The sequence below is a fragment of the Perca flavescens genome, chromosome 16 (assembly GCF_004354835.1).
Source record: "Perca flavescens isolate YP-PL-M2 chromosome 16, PFLA_1.0, whole genome shotgun sequence".
NCBI lineage: Eukaryota > Metazoa > Chordata > Actinopteri > Perciformes > Percidae > Perca > Perca flavescens.
In genome coordinates this window covers 300,534-322,348 of record NC_041346.1, presented here as the reverse complement: position 1 = coordinate 322,348, position 21,815 = coordinate 300,534, and the positions used below count along the sequence as shown (strand labels likewise).

The 21,815-nt window shown below is 40.6% G+C and overlaps 1 protein-coding gene across 1 annotated transcript in view; it reads right to left on the bottom strand.

Moving 5' to 3' along the window:
* LOC114571249 (LIM homeobox transcription factor 1-beta-like) overlaps window positions 1-19,777 on the bottom strand; it is a 107,179-nt gene extending 87,402 nt beyond the window's left edge. The window contains exons 1-4 of the mRNA XM_028602115.1: window positions 19,744-19,777; window positions 16,812-16,994; window positions 12,843-12,920; window positions 10,902-11,076 (exon numbers count right to left, since the gene is read on the bottom strand). Coding sequence (XP_028457916.1) covers window positions 10,902-11,076; window positions 12,843-12,920; window positions 16,812-16,994; window positions 19,744-19,777 — 470 coding nt within the window. The remainder of the gene's footprint in view (window positions 1-10,901; window positions 11,077-12,842; window positions 12,921-16,811; window positions 16,995-19,743) is intronic.
* Window positions 19,778-21,815: the final 2,038 nt, after the last annotated feature.

The following is a 21,815-nucleotide window of genomic DNA, read 5'->3' as shown; positions in this document are numbered from 1 at the left end:
GTTACAGTTTTTAGCGGTGATCCACAATGACAATCTACGGAATTTAGAGTGTTTTTCTGCTTGGGGTGGAGATGTGTTAACATTCTGAGTTTTAGTTTTAAAATCTACGAAAATTTCCGCAGAAGTTTATGCTTTGTCTTGGCCAGGCTGCGTTGGAATTGAGAATTTGTTTTTAATCAGCCTACCTGGTTGAATAAAGGTTAAATAAAAAAAAAAATTAAACAAATCTTTACAGCCAGGATATGTTATGTTGTCCTACAGGGCTTTTCATTCGCCCAAGTCTGTATTTTATTCATGCATTATTTGAGTAGAAATGGTGATGATTGTGTTTCCTCAGACAGTAGTATTAACAGCTCCCTGTTTCATGTTGCTCTGTTTGAAGTCGGGAGCGGGGGGGGGGTCAGAGGACCAAGGGGCATAAATCACTAGTTGGATGAGGTTGGGGCTGGCTGCCAGGGCGAGAGTGTGGAGAGGCGCTGAAACCCAATCTGCAGAGTTTTCACCGGGGCTTGTTTTTCTATGCTGAGCTGGGCTGTTGATCAGCTGTGCTATCCAAATAGAACAGGGCTTTAAGGAGCTCCTGCTGCTTCCCCCGCCCCCCCCAGGGGGACTCAGTGTATCTAGACTCCTGGACGGCCTGCTGCTGTACTCTGGGATCCTCACCTGAAGGCACTGTAGCTCCTCTGCTTTCTAGTCAAATAAAGCTACTCATTTTTACAATCACATATCACACATACTGTACCTTTGTGTTCAAAAGGGAGCGAAACAAAGAGAACAAAGACAAAAGCTTTGAACAGAGTCAAAGACTATCAGGGGGGAGGGGGGGATCATGAAGACTGTTAGCACATGGGTTAGCATCTATGGTTAGCATACTTCAGCCTACAGGCTGATATTCCAAACATCAGTATCACTCACACACACACACACACACACACACACACACACAGTATGTAGAAGAGACAATATATGGCAAATTTCAATCAAATATAAAAACATACAGTATAACACGTATACATATGTGTGTGTGTGTGTGTGTGTATGTATGTATGTATGTATGTATGTACAGTGGGGAGAACAGGTATTTGATACACTGCAGATTTTGCAGGTTTTCCTACTTACAAAGCATGTAGAGGTCTGTAATTTTTATTATAGGTACACTTCAACTGTGAGAGACAGAATCTAAAACAAAAATCCAGAAAATCACATTGTATGATTTTTAAATAATTAATTTGCATTTTATTGCATGACATAAGTATTTGATCACAGTAAGAATTCCAGCTCTCACAGACATATTATTTTTCTTTAAGAAGCACTCCTGTTCTCCACTCATTACCTGTATTAACTGCACCTGTTTGAACTCATTACCTGTATAAAAGACACCTGTCCACACACTCAAACAGACTCCAACCCCTCCACAATGGCCAAGACCAGATAGCTGTGTAAGGACATCAGGGATACAATTGTAGACCTGCACAAGGCTGGGATGGGCTACAGGACAATAGGCAAGCAGCTTGGTGAGAAGGCAACAACTGTTGGCACAATTATTAGAAAATGGAAGAAGTTCATGATGACGGTCAATCTCCCTCGGTCTGGGGCACCATGCAAGATCTCACCTTGTCGGGCATTAATGATCATGAGGAAGGTGAGGGATCAGCCCAGAACTACACGGCAGGACCTGGTCAATGACCTGAAGAGAGCTGGGACCACAGTCTCAAAGAAAACCATTAGTAACACACTACGCCGTCATGGATTAAAATCCTGCAGCGCATGCAAGGTCCCCCTGCTCAAGCCAGCGCATGTCCAGGCCCGTCTGAAGTTTGCCAATGACCATCTGGATGATCCAGAGGAGGAATGGGAGAAGGTCATGTGGTCTGATGAGACAAAAATAGAGCTTTTTGGTCTAAACTCCACTTGCCGTGTTTGAAGAAGGATGAGTACAACCCCAAGAACACCATCCCAATCGTGCAGCATGGAGGTGGAAATATAATTCTTTGGGGATGCTTTTCTGCAAAGGGGACAGGACGACTGCACCGTATTGAGGGGAGGATGGATGGGGCCATGTATCGCGAGATCTTGGCCAACAACCTCCTTCCCTCAGTAAGAGCATTGAAGATGGGTTGTGGCTGGGTCTTCAAGCATGACAACGACCCGAAACACACAGCCAGGCCAACTAAGGAGTGGCTCCGTAAGAAGCATCTCAAGGTCCTGGAGTGGCCTAGCCAGTCTCCAGACCTAAACCCAATAGAAAATCTTTGGAGGGAGCTGAAAGTCCGTATTGCCCAGCGACAGCCCCGAAACCTGAAGGATCTGGAGAAGGTCTGTATGGAGGAGTGGTCCAAAATCCCTGCTGCAGTGTGTGTGCAAACCTGGTCAAGAACTACAGGAAACGTATGATCTCTGTAATTGCAAACAAAGGTTTCTGTACCAAATATTAAGTTCTGCTTTTCTGATGTATCAAATACTTATGTCATGCAATAAAATGCAAATTAATTACTTAAAAATCATACAATGTGATTTTTCTGGATTTTGGTTTTAGATTCCATCACTCACAGTTGAAGTGTACCTATGATAAAAATTACAGACTTCTACATGCATCAGCAGTGTATCAAATACTTGTTCTCCCCACTGTATATATATATATATATATATATATATATATATATATATATATACAGTACAGGCCAAAAGTTTGGACACACCTTCTCATTCAATGCGTTTTCTTTATTTTCATAATTTGCGATCTTTGGTTCCAACCGCTGTGTCTTTGTGTGATGCAGAAAAGGTGAACGGATGGATTCTACATGCCTGGTTCCCACGTGAAGCATGGAGGTGGAGGTGTGATGGTGTGGGGGTGCTTTGCAGGTGACACTGTGGGGGATTTATTCAAAATTGAAGGCATACTGAACCAGCGTGGCTACCACAGCATCCTGCAGCGACATGCCATCCCATCCGGTTGGCGTTGCATCATTTATTTTTCAACAGGACAATGACCCCAAACACACCTCCAGGCTGTGTAAGGGCTATTTGACCAAGAAGGAGAGTGATGGAGTGCTGTGCCAGATGACCTGGCCTCCACAGTCACCGGACCTGAACCCAATCAAGATGGTTTGGGGTGAGCTGGACCACAGAGTGAAGGCAAAAAGGCCAACAAGTGCTAAGCATCTCTGGGAACTCCTTCAAGACTGTTGGAAAACCATTTCAGGTGACTACCTCTTGAAGCTCATCAAGAGAATGCCAAGAGTGTGCAAAGCAGTAATCAGAGCAAAGGGTGGCTACTTTGAAGAAACTAGAATATAAGACAGGTTTCAGTTATTTCACACTTTTTTGTTAAGTACATAATTCCATATGTGTTCATTCATAGTTTTGATGCCTTCAGTGAGAATCTACAATGTAAATAGTCATGAAAATAAAAAGGAAACGCATTGAATGAGGTGTGTCCAAACTTTTGTACTATGTGTATATATATATATATATATATATATATATATATATATATATATAGATAATGAAAGTTTTGAGTGAATCCCAGGATATTTGGTTCTATCACTGTTATGTGACCCAGATGATGTAATTACACCGGTACACAGCCTATGAAGTAAACCTCGCTCTTTATCATCATAAAACATTGTCTTATTTTTTTCTGTAAATATGTTTTTCCATGCCACCGTCGCACTAAATGTTTGCTCTTGGAGGAATTGTTGGGTCTTTGTAAATTATAGAGTGTGGTCTGGACCTACTCTATCAGTAAAGTGTCTTGAGATAACTCTTGTTATGATTTGATACTAAATAAATAATTGATTGTAATTGAATTAAAATGAACATAAAACTGACAATAGAACATGTATCCTCATCAATAAAAAAACATTGATCATTAACAAAAAATTGTCATCACTATTGGCAAAACTAAGTGGCAAAATAGTTGCCATGCTTCTGTATGTTTTTTTTCTAACTGTTTAGCTCGGTCCACTCCTGCAGAACACTCCAAATCTTTAGGAATCTGCCCTAAATGACTCCACTAGTCTCATCCAACTGGACACCCAAACCCTATATATAATAAATATATAAATATAAATAATAATACTTTATTTTGTTTTAATCAAATTATGCAATCTTTTTATTTCTTTTTTAAATGTACAAGCGGGTCAAATGAAAGGATTTGAATGAGAATGGACAGATAGGAAAATTTAGTAAACACTATCCAAACAGAGCATGTCCAAGATTTCTAAGCTACACAATATGTGTAAGATAATGCAACATTTCCAAATTCAAGCTAGCCTTACAGCACTTTGTTGGTTATCACTTTTTTTATATAAATATCCTGATGCTCAGAAAAGAACCCTGAACACACACACACACACACACACACACACACACACACACACACACACACACACACACACACACACACACACACACACACACACACACAATGCTCAGTTAGAGCCATGTCTTCAATAAATGGAGACTGTTACATTGTTTGAACTCATCAGACCACCAGGATTCCTTAGTGTCCATCTTGTTTTTCTTATGCCAGGGTTTCGTTTGTATATAATAAATATAATAAATAATATTTTCCATCACTGCCTGCAGAAATGTTTTATTTTGATACCAAGCTGAATTCAGCATGTTGCTTCCTGCACTCTCAACATTCAATTCAATTTTATTTATAGTATCAAATAATAATATCAATAATAGAGTTATCTCAGGACACTTTACAGATAGAGTAGGTCTAGACCACACTATAATTTACAAAGACCCAACACAAGACCCAACAACTCCAGTAATAACATATACAAATATACATCTTTTTTTAATCTTTTTTCTTTGTCTAATTTGATTGTTAAATTCTATTTTATTCAATCTCCGTGATTATATTTGATCTCACTTTTATTTTGGCGTTTTTTTGGTTTTAAGTCGTGTGCAGGTTCAGGGTTTAATAATAAACCTGGTACAGATTTTATTGGAATCAATCATCTAAATGTAACAATGTTTTCAGATGGTATTATAAAGCAAGGAACTAACTGAAAGATGAAGAAACAAAGAGAAGGTGTAAGGATCTCTGACCTTCCCTGTTTCATCTGTGAGTGTCTCAGACACAAAGGGAAGCCATGCAGCGGCTCCGAGACATTCAGGGACAGTCAGACAGCCCGCTGTCAGCACGCTGTCTGGAGACACGCTCAATACAAGAGGCAGGACCACCCAGCTGCAGGGTATCAGACACATCAAGCACATCCCACTGCTTTATCACTCTGCCTCTGTGCTTTTCTGACAGAAATCTGACTTTTAAAGAGTCTTTCATTCTCATAACAGGAATAATTCCGCTGCTCTGATTTCTCTTACTGTTAACTGTTTGAATGATTATTAGTTTATTCATTTCTGATGATTGGGTTCTAAGGTGCATTACAGTCTCTGGAGGCCTGGCAGTCATCTTGTGTTAGATATACACACACTGCACATACTGCACACACACACACACACACACACACACACACACACACACACACACACACACACACACACACTGCAAAAACAAACTGCACACAATGCACACACACTGCACACAATACACACACACTGCACGCACACACACACTGCAAACACAAGCTGCACACACACACACTGCACACACTGCACACACACACACACACTGCACACACACTGTACTAGAGATGGGGACTCGAGTCTGCACAAACAGCTGACTTCAGACTTGACTTGCGACCCAAAAGACTTCAGACTTGACTCAGACTCGAGCTTCGAGACTCGTCAACAACCTGTTTTCATGCAATTATTGCTTTTTAAATGTATTCATGTATTTCTATTTTCTTTTATTGGTGCATATACGTTGGGGAAACGTATGACGAGCTGTCCCCTGCCCTTTGCCATAATGTGCAACGTAACACATGCGTTATGCCTTATGTCACATATCAACAAATGCATTGCCGATGGCGACACCAAGTCCTCCTGGAGTTGTGCCTTTTGTCATTAGTTGTGTAAACAGTGGCAGTAAGAGAACAGCTACATGCAAGGTGTGTGGCACCAAGATAAATTATGCTGGATCAACAATGTGGAACTTCATCAGGCATCTCAAAACGCTCCCAGATAGGTCAGTCACTGGATAATATGATGGAGACGTTACATTTAGCATATATCACCACAGGTAACAAGCTAACCATCGCTAAGCGTTGTGCTAATGACGGGGACAGGCAGATTATATCTTTATAGTTGTATCCATATGATGTGACAGACTTAGGTTCATATTTCACCAGGTCCGAGGGCTAGAGGGATGTGTTAAGTAGACCTCATAAAGTTATCATTCAACTGATTTTGATACTGGACTGTCTGGATGGTAGCTACAGGACATGATCTGAATTCATAAGATTTAACATTACACTCACACTGCACGCACTGCACACACACTGCACACAATGCACACACTGCACACACACTGCACACACACTGCACACAATGCACACACTGCACACACACTGCACACACACTGCACACAATGCACACACTGTACACACACTGCACACACACTGCACACAATGCACACACACTGCACACACACTGCACACAATGCACACACTGCACACACACTGCACACAATGCACACACTGCACACACACTGCACACACACTGCACACAATGCACACACTGCACACACACTGCACACAATGCACACACACTGCACACACACTGCACACAATGCACACACTGCACACAATGCACACACTGCACACACACTGCACACAATGCACACACACTGCACACACACTGCACACAATGCACACACTGCACACACTGCACACACTGCACACACACTGCACACAATGCACACACACTGCACACACAGCGCACACACTGCGCACACACACTGCACACACAATGCACACAATGCACACACACCTCATTCTGACAGCATGGACAGCACTATCAATTACAATGGTATGATACTTAGAGATATTTTACAGTTTTTTTCCAATTGCTAACACACTAAAATGACATCATGCATAGCACAATTATTTACAGTTTTTTCCAACTGCTTACACACAAAATCTTTTCATGTCACACGATTTTTGAAACCTCTCACTCAAAGTGCAAAACTACACAGCAAATCTCCAAAACCAGAAGCTATTTCTCAGCCTTTCACTCAGTTTTCAATTACATAAAACACTTTTTTCAAAACATTACACACAATTCTCTACCTAAGACACAAAAATCTAACAGGAAGTGACTTGCTTTCCATTTCTAAACACAACCAATCAAAATGCTACACTTATTTACCAGGGCACACACACACACTCCACACATTTGCAAACACATTGGGCGTTTCCCAATCTGTGTTCTTCTATTGACTTGTGTTCTTGTGTCCCTGTGAAACGTCATCTCGTGTTGCCAAAGTACTGTCCCAATACACAAGTTTGCATTTTGCAAAGAACAGTTAAAATTCCCGGATGTATTCTTGACACGCCCATTTACCGAGAATACATCGGTTGGTAACTTGTATGAACTTCGCAGCACCTGTATCCCAACATTCATTTCGGCATTCAGTGATGGTTGGATTTCCAGTACATAGACAGCCCAAAAACGGGACAATTTTAACAATTTTCGCCATCTTACTCATCACTAAATTCACTTCTGAGAACATTTTAGGCGAGAAATGAACGGTTTATATTTCGAATATAGGCAGTCTTGCGAAAATCTCTGCCGAATTGACAATTTGCTCCAAAGTTTTCGGAGTTTTCGGAGCTCCATAAAATGACGCGGCCGCCAGCTTGCGCCTGCCGGGGCCGCTTGCTCGGCGCTCGGACAGTCCCACTCGGAGACCCCGCTGTAGGACCCCGGAGGTCTTTTAGACCGGTCCCGTAAATAAGAGGCTTTTATTTCGCCGTTTCGGATCGTTTGTGTAAATATCACAACACATGTGGTTAACTGTCTTTTCGGAGTTAAACTCAACAAGCACACACACACACACACACACACACACACACACACACACACACACACACACACACACACACACACACACACACACACACACACACACACACACAGCGCAGCAGGCAGAGGAGAGATATACCATAGATAGACTGTATATTATTAGTCTATGAGATATACCCGTTTCTTTTCGGGGAAAAAGGAATTATGCCATATGCTATAGCCTACATTATATTTTGTAGTTAGTTCATATTTTTGGTGTATTTGTTTTCTGATTTATTAGAAGTTGAGTTTCAGTCTGTATGATAAATGAACAGTTGTACATAAAGTGGTAACATGCTATGACATGTTATGTAGACTAAAGGGGAGACACCAACCTTTATAATTTGAATTCTAATTTCCATCTCCCTGGGCATATACAGTGTACTACAATAATATAGAAATAATAATTCCACATAACACTAATAGGAACACATAGGACACACCAGTGCATATGCCTATTTATTTGTTTAATTTAAACTGACTTAAACTTATATGCTAATAATAAGGATCGCGTTCCACTCTTTTGAATAAGTAAGGGGTGTTTGAGCTAAACCATAAACAATAAAATTAAAGCTCAATTAGTTTTATTTTTCAATATTATTGCAATAGTTGTAGCATTATGAGGTTTTCTTGTCCGGAGATTGTTTTAATACAAAGTGGTTATATTGTTGTGGTTTTTATTTCTAGCTGGTATTTTGGAGCCTGGGGGGGGTGTTGAGCAATAACAGGAAGAAGACATCGTCTCGAACTGTTAACAGAGTTTTCTCTGCTTGTGAACTTGCGAGTTTATTCTTCCAAGAACAACCAGCAAGAACGTTCTCCCCAACAACACAAGTCCGTAGTTTGCATTCTTGGTATTGAGAAACGCCCATAATGTCATAACTGAACACTAACCAATCACTGCTTTAGTATAGGCTTATTCATAGGTCAAAGGTCAGATTTCCTGTTTTGAACAATGGATGCCAACAATAGACAGAGAGCAAGGGGGGGAGGAGGGATAGACAGGGGACGACAATGAGGAGGAGGAGGAGGAAAGAAGAGGAAGAAGGAGAGCCATCTCTGATTCAGCATTACTAATCAGTCAGACTTTGTTTTACACAAAGTGCATGCAATTCCATCCCCCCCACACACACACACACACCCCTGCCCTGACACACAAGCACGCAAAAACACTCACAACACACACACACACACACACGCACGCACGCACGCATGCATGCACACACACACACACACACACACACACAGACACACATATTCTTTATTCTAAAATTGATACCTTTGGTTTACATGTTTGTACTTTTGTTTTCTTGTTTGATGCTACTGTAAACAACACTGTTCTACTCTTACTAATGTAATGTTTTGCCCAATAAATATTTTCTGTTCTACTGTAACATTATATTGTTTTTTACAGTGCACTTTTCAACCCCTCTCAGCAGATGACTTTCTCTCTAGAACATTAGATATAGATATATATAGTAGATATAAGCCTATGAAAGACAAAAGAGCTTTAGATTTAGAACAACAGTGTGTACATGGTATATCCAAAAATTTACTATTATGAAAAAAGTGTTTTCCATTTGATGCAAATGCTTCATTTTGAGATGTGTTTATGGTATTTTGAATTCAGTGTTTGATTTTGAAGGAGATGTGAGCCATTTAGCATTTTCTGTGTGCAGTTTTGGGAATTGTGTGTAGAGTTTTGAAAAAAGGAGACATAGTTTTGAAAACGTGTGTAAGCAGTTGGAAAAAACTCCAAGTCTCTCTCAAGTCTCCAAAAGTCTAAACACATTTTCTGCTTTACACACATTTTGCAATTCAAAGTGGCACTTTTTAAATGCACCGAATACGTTCTCTGCATAAGACTCAACAATCTGACATAAAGTCACATATTTGCCATTTCAAAACACTGCCATTCAAAATGACACTACATGAGCTAAGTGGCCAATACATGAGCCACCTGGCCAAAAACCTCAGCGGTTAATGGTTACCACTTCAATCACAAAGTAAACACTATGATGCCTCTTTTTTTCTATAGATTTTTTCTGCAATTTTCTTTTTCAGTTTACTGTTTTTTGTGAGCATATTTTTGTTCAGTCCAATGTAAATATATCTGCTGTGCATATGTTGCACTGACTTGTTTGGTGAAAAATAAAAAATAAAAATGTTTCAACGGCATGTGTGTGTATCTGCAAATATTTCTGTGCATGTGAACAATCTGAAGAATTTTCTACAATTTGAACTATTGTAGTATTATGACAAAGCACACTAAAGATGAGAGTGCTTTTCATTATTTCATTATCCCAACAGTGTGTAGCTGGTTAGACAAAAATCTGGTAACATGAATGAACTGTGCACCATGTGGTGCAAAAGTTTGATTTTGATAATGCTATATGAAGTTTTGGTTGCAGTGCTTCATTTGGCAGGATATATATATATGAGGTATTTTGCAGTTTGGGTGTGTGGTTTTGTGAATTGTGTTAAATATTTTGATAAAACCAGCCTAATTTGAAAAATTGTGTTTTAGCAATTGGAAAAAACTGTAATATAGATGTCTGATATTATAGATATTTACATTAAAACAGCACAGGAATTCTGCAGTCATTCATCAGATCTGGGAATTATTACAACAGAATACAATACATAATGCCAACTCTAATGTATATTTAGTGTCATATTGAATAATTTCCATCATTTCAGCGTGATGTTCTGTTCCTTGTTTCAGCTGTTGGACTTAAAGTGATCGACACTCAAATAGTTTCACACACAAGGCCTGCAGGCCCGCTGGTGGTTGGTAACAAACACTGCCAGCCTGTGGCTCAGACACAGCCAGTTAGGTTCTGGTAGTTCTCCCCCAGCCCTGAGCACACAAATAATTCATATAGAAATGTAGTTTAGTACTAGTAGTGGAGAGAGCTTACTGCTGGTAGTGGGCCCGGCAGTACACGGTGTTGTCTCTGATGAAGCAGGTGGCGGTGAGCGGCCGCTGGCACGCGGCGCACTGCAGACACCCCTCGTGCCAGGACGCGCCGCTGACCCGCATCAGGAAGCGGTCTGAGATGATCCGCGTGCAGCCCTCACACACGCAGGCCCCGCCTGACAGACACAGAGCAGGGTCACAGATTCACCTGAGTCCTGGTTCAGTTACAGTTACTAAAACACTAAAGCCCATTCTCTGACCCAAATGCTGAGTGGTTAGAGTGCACTGGGGGTGGGGGGGGGGGCGGGCACAGGAGCAGTGAATGTTGATTTAGCTGTTTCACCATGTTTGTTAGTGGACTGTCATGTGCTTTTCATTTAGTTTTCTTTGTTCTTTGGCCTTTTGCAGTTGGACTACTGTATAATACCCTAATATACCTAATATACACACATTCAGTATTGGAGTATTTGCTCTACCTGCAGCGTACAAGATATTCACTGTACACGTTGTGATACACTTTTTCTTTCTGTAAGTACATGCCCTGAACACTTTTTGAGGTAATATAATAATGAATGCTCTGTAGTGTGTAGTCATTGACTGGCTGTGTGTATGATCTGAGAGCATTGTTTGATTTTGAATATAGTTTGAGTGAAACTCATGAGTCATGTCTCATTGAAGGAAATATCTCTGTTGTGTGATATGAATAAATAAAGGCAACATTTACCCAGCATGCTCTGCGCTCACTTTGTTTGTTCTCGCTCTTTTATTAGAAGATAACACCACAGTATATCTGTCTGCAGCAATATCCGCGCTTATATTTATATATCATCATTTACACTTCACAAGCTCCTATGATGATGTTTCAAGGTCGCCCAATGTGGGGCCCGCAGGCCAAGTTAGGCCCGGTCCTCCCTTTGTTTTGGGCCGCCATAGCTTTTGACATGCTCATGCTTATTCTCCTCTTATTATGAAAGTGCTGCAAAATCCTACCAGAAATGAAATGTATATTTAGTGCAGCTAAAAGGACTTGGTCTGAGTTGTATGGGGATGTAAGGTGATCTTCCACTCTTCATCACAAAGGTGAACAACTTTTAAATATGTTTATGCTCCCAAAAAGATGCACATCGATCATCTCTGCAAATTAATACAATTACTGTAAAGCAGTGTTTTTATTTTGAAATTTTATTTTAGATTTAGAATGTTAATTTTCTATAAAATATAAAACATTTTAGTTTAATTTCACACAACCTTTACACAACATTTATTTTTTGCCCGTTGCCTTCCATCCAGATGCCCTTCTGACCCTTCATATGAAAGACTAAAATATAGTATAAATGATCATATGACGGGTCATGCAGCTGAAAAAACAACTGGGTGTATAAAATAAAAAGAAGAAGAAGAGACAATGAACACTAAATATGACAACACTGTTTGGATCCAGATCAAATTATACTTCATTATATTTCATTACATCTGGAACAAATAACACCCCTCTCCTCAAAGGCACTTTTAAGCTATTAATACAATAATATTAATAATAGCCTAATAATTATATAACCTACATATTTTATATATATATAAAATACTATAGGCCTAAGGGAAGGCAGAATAAAATAATGCGTTTAGAAATCATCAGTCCGTCTGTTTGTGTGTGTGTGTGTGTGTGTGTGTGTGTGTGTGTGTGTGTGTGTGTGCAGAGAGAGACTCACCACTCCTGAGTTCGGTCCTCTCTCTCTCTTCTGTCTGAATGTCTCTCAGCATGGTGGAACCCGCAGCAGGAAGAGCGCTGCCGACACGCGCCTCTCCGCACGCTCTTGACTACTATAGTCCCGCTCGGTCCCGCTCGGTACCGGCCTTTATAGTCCCGCTCGGTCCCGGTCTCTGTAGTCCCGCTCTGTCCCGGTTTGTCCCGGTCTGTGGGGGACTGTTGGGCCCCTCTCACCTGTGGATGGTGCAGGCTCGCGCTGCGGCTCCGCCAGAGGGAAGTCTGGGAGAGTTGTGTTCCCGGGGAGCAGAGATGCTGAGATGATGGAGATCAGGAGAGACTCGCAGTCCCGGACCTGATGGAGCTCTGAGGACCCGCCTTCAGACAGACTCACACACACACACACACACACACACACACACACACACACACACACACACACACACACACACACACACTTGAACATCTGAACTGACTTCTCCGCTGGCAGGACTTTACTCTGAACCATGTGCGCGTGCTTATTGTGGCCATCATCCGGTGCTGATATTTGATATTTGAGCGGCTGTTAGAAGGCTCTTTTATCGGACTTCTTTAAAACAAGTATTTAAAGAAGAGTTTAGTTCTGGCTGATCACAAACACACATGAGCCGCTGATTTATTCTTCCGGGTTCGGGATTTATTTACCCAAAATATAGATTCACATTCGACTGAATTTTAAAATACGAAAAGTATAAATGAGTCTTTTAGTGTAATGGAGGTGCTGGGCCTGTTCATGCACTTTGTATATATTCTGATTCTGCTGTGGAAATATTTTATTGCTGAAAAATTCCGGACGCTATAGGCCTAGGCCTATCTATATTTACATATATCCTATAATGAAATATATTTGATGGTCGCACCATGATACCATCTGGAAATATTGCACATGTTTAATATATAAATATATATCCATGTGTAGAATTAAAAAATCCAGAACCCAGTGTGTGTAATAGAGAGCTGCAGCAGATAGCCTCTATATTCAGAATATAAATATATGACAATAGTCCTACTGTAAACAGGCCTACATTTGACTATTTATTCTCTTTACTTATATTTATTTATTGTTAGTTTATCTTTAAAGGATTTTGAATCTTGAATCCTGATGGAGGATCTGAACAATAACCCACGCTGATAAAACGCCTTTTTTTCACAATAGCCTACATATTAATATTCAGCTTTTAATATGAATGATTCCGAGCAGAGATGTAAAGCTGCAGGCCTGAGATCAGCTGCACTGGGCCTATATGAGATATGGATGTGTTTATAATGGGAAATTAAATATGGAAGATGCGCGCGGGTCAGACTCAGATACTGAGGACAGAACCATATAGATATATATGAATCATATATATGATATATAGTCATATGATACAAGACTGTATGGATGGCTTGGCTGGGTTAAAAAGCAAACATTATATTAATGACGCCTATTTATGGGAGAAATGGCAGAACAAAATGAATTTTGTGAAGCTGAGAAAACAAAGAGATATGCAGTTGAATTATAATTATTCCGAGTTTTGGATTCTCCAACAAAATCGATTTCAAAATATAAAAACATCCTGTCAGCACTGATTTCTAGTTTCAGCTCGATGCTGTGAGAGAAAAAAATATAAAAAAATAAATAAAGTGATTTCATCTGAAAGTAAAAAAGGAACGTCATGTTGTGGAGCCTGTTAATGTCCGATGAGCCCTTACTTTCTGCTGAAACATTTCTACACATGCTGCTTTCATTTGAACAATGAAACTCCTGTAGAGTAGTAAGGGGGAGTGAGAGTGGGGGCCCATGCTGCCCCCCAGTGGTCAACATGGAGCCCAGCCTGCAGAGAGGGAACAGCTGGGCCCAGTGCTACAGACACTTGGGGGACTTTAAACTCACATCATGTCTTCCATCGGGTGTGCACATTGGACGGGAAGGCTAGTTGTGTTCTTATTGTTTTGATAATCCAGTGTGACAACTTACCCGCCGATGGGGCAACTTGTCACAAGTACACACTCTCTAGTCAACAGTCTACACCTCCAAAAATGAGACAATATATGAAAATGTAATGAATACAAAATATTCTTTCATTTGGCATGACATTTATACAACTGTGATGTACGGTGTCCAGTAAATGTTCGACTGCTCCCCCCTATCTTTATAGAAAACAAAGAGATACTGGAGTTGATCTATTCTTTATCACTGACTCATGGCCAGCTAGCCCTGAGGACACCTGTGGTCGACACACTTTTTACTTCTTGTGGCTGATGAGAGCAGGAGTGTCAAACTCCATTTCTCTAAGGGCCACCCATGGAAAATGAGAATCATGAAGGGCCAGACATGTTTACTTTATTGAAATGTTTTATTTACTGCAAAAAGTAACATATTTTTGACTGTATTATTTCATGCCTCATACAGCTTTCTCACGTACAGTTTGGTCAACATAAAACTCTAAAAAAGTCAACAACAAAGTTGTTAGCCATCATAGAGTTTAGCAAATGGCAAAACAATGAATTATTATTACATTTTTTAAAAGCAGACGACTCCCAGCAACCTGTTTCACAGCTGGAATATGAAAACACTCTGGTTGTGTGAAAAGTTTAGTCTCAAATCAGAAAATCTGCTAAATTCTGCTCTGAGTGTCACGTGATTAAAGTTTGAAAACTGTTTCATCTTTTTGGTTTGGCGCTCAAAATGTATCGTGAACCTAAATTGATATGTGGGCCAGATCAAAACCTGGCCTTGAGTTAGACTCTGCTCAGGTAGAAGAATTTATTAGGTCACAAATCTTTTCTACCAATAGTAATGGTAAGCTGTCATTTGTCCCGCCCTAAAAGGAGACTCAGAAAGATGTCAACCAATCAGTCTAATCACACCCACCCAGTCCTGATTGGTCCAATCAGACAGATTAGCTGAAAACACCTGTGTGTCTGTTCACAGACGTTTTGTGAAATGTTCTGTTTAAATATGGAAATGGGCATTATTCTAACGCTAACTATGGTAAATTTTGGAGAAATCTACAGACATATATAAACAACGTAAATGTCTGAAAAAAGAAATGTTATGGAAAATAAATAGATGAAAAACATGTTTTTGCCTGCACTGTCTCTCATGTAAAGATGTTAAAATGTGATGTGATCAAGAGAAGAGGAATGGGACGAGAGCTGACGACCAATAATATCCCAGATATCCTGAGCTGCGGGGGTTTGCTCTCACACTTTATATTAGAATAAATAATCGGAGCAAATTATATTTGTGACAAGGCAATTTTACAGAAATCAACTTCCTCAAGACTTCTTTACCTGCACACAGAAGAAAGGAAACACTGTCATCAGCTTGTCATCAGTGCATTTTAAAGCTTTAGTGTGTAACTTTTCTTAAAGCTTTTCGCTTTAACAATGTTACCAACTTGTATCCAGAGACGTGTGATGTTTTTGAATATGCAGAAAGTTTTGAACAATACAGGAGAAGAGTTGAATTAGATTCAATACCAATTTACCCCCCCCCCCCCCCCCACAGTGTTTAAACCAAACCTACGGCCTTGATCAAAGCGATACAAAGAGAAGAGGTCTGTCTCCCCAGCCATCAGAAGCCGCTGACTGTCTGTAACTGGGCGGGGGAGGTCTCAGAGCAGCCCCCCCACATCCACCTCCATCAGATTAACAAGCAGCAGCGTGTGTCACAGAGAGCTGGTAAAGGGTTTCTGAGGAAATGTTGAGCAGCTGGTGTCCCTGTCAACATGTTTTAGAATGTGTATGAAGTCAGTGGTGGAAAGTTGGCCAGCCGCTGTGGTGGTACCGACACAAAGCACTCTGGGTAGTTAGTTGGGTGCAACACACTGCAGTAAAATAGAGACCATGTTTTACACACACATGCTGCCGGTCTGTGTAGCATTAAAGGTTCTGTACTCGTCGACAATCTGTTTTTACATCTTGCTTTCTACACTACTGATGTACAGTATGTCCTGCATGGCATCTATGTTATGCTGAAGGTTAGAGAAAGATTGTAGTTATGGAAAATAAGCTAGGGTTAAGGTAAATATGTTAAACCTTATTGCAGGTCTCTGACAAGACAAAAAGTCTCCACAGGAAACGTCACCACTGGCGCTGAGTGTGAAGACAATTGTCCAATAAGAACATAAACAGCAGGAAACAGGCAGATGGTGAAGTGATCAGAAACCCAGCCAGGACCCGTAGATCCTGGGATGGGGCTGCCAGCGCAACACAGCAGGGGGGCGGTGCCCTGCTCAAGAGCTGCTGGGCAGGCACCGCTCTCCACTCTGTACTGAACCGGCTCCTCTGGCCGTACGATGAGCATGGGAAGACAGGTGCTGCTGCCAGCTGACTCAGGATCCACGAGGACCCGTCCACAGCCTGCAGCAGAGTCTTACACTTTCATTTAAAGATGTGAACATTTACTAATTGCTTAGTGTTTTGAATGTGCAATAAAATACATTTGGACCTTGACAGAGTTTAGACAATTAGGACAAAATTGGACCACACACTCTCCATTTTGTTCAAAGGTTTTGCTATTTTCTGGGTGTTAAACTGCGTGTTTGGCCGTAATATGTGTGTTATAAAACATATCAGAAACCAATGAGAAGTTAGAAAGTGGAGATGGTGACGCCAGGAGAACTATGGAGCTGAATGTATTCCCACCAATGAAACATGTGACCATGCAGAGAGGACGGTCATGTGACCGTGATGCTGGAAGACAACAAGCAGGGGAGCCTGTATCAATGGCCTGTATCCACAGAGGCCTTCTGTATGCAGGGATGTCCCCGGGACATTCAGAACACCATATCCAGATTTAAAGGTGTCTGTCTCCAGTCCAATACAACGGAGGAGAACACTGCATTAAAGAATAACATTCAAAACATTCAACAGCGACTTGTCTTTCCAAAGTCCAACCAACAGACCCGACTGTTGACAGTTTTCATTGAGACTATTCCTTCAGTAGAAAGCCGTGCCGATAGCTGCATATCTAAATATCACAGCCACAGCTTTTCCCTCTGACTTCAGATTCCTTTTAATAATGGAAATTTGAATTCTTTCTCTAAGTCTGATAATTTGCAGACGTAGTAAAAAAGCTGTCACTGATCCTTAATGTGTGCGCTTCACATGACAAATAAAAACCAAATGTACATTGAGTTTTTCCACTTTTTACATGTTTTGCAGCTCCAGATGTCTGCTGTCTGCTCCGCTCTATAAAGCTCCAGCGGTGGCAGTGACAGGAGAAGACACGTGTTTGCTGGAGAGCTAATTGACTCAGTAAACCATTCACACACACACACACACACACACACACACACACACACACACACACACACACACACATGAAACACTGCAGGAGAAGTGAGCCACCAACAGAGTGTACAAATGCAAAGCCATGAAAGACAACCACCAAGAGGCTCTGAGGCTTGGAAGCTTTAATAGAACACAGAGAAGTATCAAAGTGGACTCGAGGCTGCACTTTTCATTCATTACACCACAAGACAAGTTTGCTTTTATAAGACCCTTTCAAGTAGTGCAATTTGTCGAGAGGTTGATCCCCCTGGGAGACTGAATGGGCCCAGATATTCTGTTAGATCTCAAGTATCCTGTGTGAAAATGTGAAATCTCTGCCTCAAGGTGGTGCTAGAGTCCAGCTCACAGCATTAGTGCTCCTTGAGGTTGATGCCAATATTCCCAGTAGAAAATGTTTCTGCCGTTATAACATTGGTCCCCCACAGCACTGTCCGATAAACTCACGTACCCCGTCATTCATTCCTAATGTATGTTCCTAATGCAGTGTTTCCTCCAGTGTATTCCAAGCCTGTTTTCCCCCACCAGGCCTAAAGCAGTGGAAATAAATTCTTTTATGTATTTTTACGTTTTTTTTTTTTAAACTACAGTCACAGTGGGGCAGCTCGGTTGGAAACATAGACAAAGTCATATTTTCTAATCTCCAATCAGCTTTTAGCACTGACTTAATGTAGAGCCCTATTAAATCTGTCTTATAGTTTTTATAAATTCTCAATTTAACAATTATCAGAAACTACTGGGCTCTACATTAATGCTGCCATCAGTCTGGGACTGGCCCCAGCTGGGCCCTCGTTAAAAAAGACACTTGCCACCGGGCTGCACCACGTTTCTGGGGGAAAGCCTGAAATGTATGACAATATTCATTATATAAAACTGCATATTGTTAACTTTTTCCTACTTTTTGAACTGTCAATACTTAGATGGCTGGACGCTTCAATCCATTTCTTTCAGCTAACAGTTTGAACTGTCGAGTCAGTAGGCCTACTTTTAGCTAACCAAGTCAGCTGCTTATGCACTATTTTAAGCTAAATTATTTCAACTGTTTAGCCATTACTTTTAGCTATTTATTTCTACAATGTAGTCATTACTTTTAGCTATTTATTTCTACAATGTAGTCATTACTTTTAGCTATTTATTTCTACAATGTAGTCATTACTTTTAGCTATTTATTTCTACAATGTAGTCATTACTTTTAGCTATTTATTTCTACAATGTAGTCATTACTTTTAGCTATTTATTTCTACAATGTAGTCATTACTTTTAGCTAACTACCTGTTTAAACGTATGTACTCACTTGCTAACTAGTTTTCAAGCACTCTTGCATAACAGCAACATCTAGTATTGTGTTACAGCTGATATATTCTTTTAATCAAATCACAATTTCTGTGATTAGCTGAGCTGCTCCACAATCTTTCCACGTACCCCTGGCAACAGCAGATGTACCCCCTGGGGTACAAGTACCCCTGGTTGGGAATCACTGCATTATGCAACCAGATTATAGCCCAGGGTTAGATGTGTGTGTGTGTCAGGTGATCTGCTCCTGTGGTACCTGCTGACTGGAGAGGCTTTAACCTCATCCTGATCAAACATACAGTAATGTTTAGGCTTTCCCCCAGAAAAGTGACATTTTAAAACAGGACTAGGCACTGGGCAACGTTTTGATTTAAAAAATTCTAAATTCTAAATCCAATCCCAATTCTTCCTTTTGATTCTGGTTCTTTGAGGGCTGGAGTTGAAACAGGTCACATCTTTACTTCACAGATAAGAGGACCATTTGATTTGGATTCAGTGGTGATTAACAGTTTTACCGGGTTTTTACATCCACACTTTAGAGCGCCGTTACTGAGCTCCATGGCTGCAACACAACCAGCTCCTGGAAGTACAGTGGTCGCTACGGAAACAAACACTTGCACAAGTTAAAATTTGAAACCGATGGTCGGATTTTAAACCAAATTTTCACGATTCCAATAAAAAACGATTCCAAGTTGGAACCAGTTCTCGATGCCCAGTTCTTAACAGGACCAGGTCTAAGTTTCCCACCCAGCCGCCCCACTGGAACTGTACTTTAAAAAAATGTCTTTAAAATACATTACAAAATAATTCCCAGTGGCTCAGGCCTGCTGGGGGGCAACTTAGGACCGGTGGGCCAATACCCTGATGTTACTATAGTATAGTCATTTTTTAAAACTCAAATATCTTCATCAGTTAACGCATCACAAAATCCAGTCTGGACAGCCTTGAAATGGAGTGACATCACCTTTCTTTGCCAAATAAATGCAACTTTAAGTCAATACTTCAATTCAGCAACATTTAATAAAACTTCCTTATAATACTAATTCAACTGATGCTGTTTTGTTCATTTTTTTGTAAATAAATCCTATTTATGAGACTAAACCTGGGATCAATAAGCTACAAAAATAACTGACCTATTGAAACGTGACACCTCATGTCACCATGCAGAGTAACAGACATAGCAAAGCAGGCTTGCTATTGGTTGTTAATGCAGACAGTACACAGAGCTTCACATGGACATGTCAGCAGAGCAGGTGACACATTTCACAGCTGTTAACACAACATGGTCACAATACGGACATGACTAATAAATTAGACAAACAAAAATTATAAAATAAGGAGTTAGTCCATGCATTAATGACTTGGTAATATTGCAGACACACTTGGAACAAATGGAGTGAAAACGCAAAATAAAAACAGCTCAACACAATACTGCATCCACACAGAGGACATGTTCTAACGTCTCCTTGAAGGCCTGCTGGGGATGGGAAGGGCTGTGTCCTTTTGGGCAACACGCACTCTTTTCATTTGAAACATCAGCAGGAAGTGCTGCGTTTCACTGACAGTAGCTTAACAGCTAAATCAGCATGAAAAGCAGCAGCGAGTATGAATGATACATGGAGGACGGTTTGTGATTGCATTAAAACATCTGAAAAAGAAATATGATTACACACAATGTGTAAAACACGGAGCTGAGGCCCTGGACAGTATTTAAGAATTTCTGGTACTTCAGTATCGGCATATATGTTTGTCCTTAAGTCGTCTGGATCAAGGACAGGTCATTTCCTCCGAGAAACATCCCTCCCATTCCTCTCTCTGTGTATTTCTGTTCTCAAACTATGTTCTCTTCGGGAAACAGTTACACACTGAAAATGTTTTGGTTCTTTTCGTTTTCTTTCTCCTATCCCAGAATGCACCTGTGGCGTAGCCAGACCTTGCTCCACAGCACTGTGGCGGTAGAGCTGGATATGTGAGACTAGCCCGTCAGTAACAAGAAAGATTATCACAGAAATGTCAAATATACAGTATGTGGGAGGTTATTTGGAAAGTTTGTCCACCAGAGAACACTGACAACTTGAATGTGTAAAATATCAGCTGTTGATCCTGTACTGTCAGTTTTGAAGGATCAAATCAAAGACTGGATTACAGGAATTCCCCTGATACAATCCCTTCAAAGTAAAAATTAAACTTTACAAGAAACCTTTAGTTCACAGATTATCCACCAATGAGGAGCCTGTGTTGGAGCTGGTTCCTGAACCTAATCATAAATCATTTGAAACATTTCCAATGCTGAAGGACTGGTTGTTGCCCACGGCGACTCCTCAGAGTTGTTCCATCCAAGAAAGTTTGGCAGTGCTTGTGTTGCTGGTTAACACGCACTGGGGTTAAAAGTCAGAGTTCCAAGAGTATCATCAGAACTGTACTTGGTCAAAAATAAAACTGCTAATTAAAATAGATCCAACTTCTAAAACAGATTCAAGCTAAAGGAAAAGATAGTTTAAAAGGGAAGCTGAAATAAAGAGCTGCCATTGTTACAGAGGATACATGTGCACCGTAGGCTCAACACTTTTGTGCTCAAGGAAAAAAAGCACTTTTTCG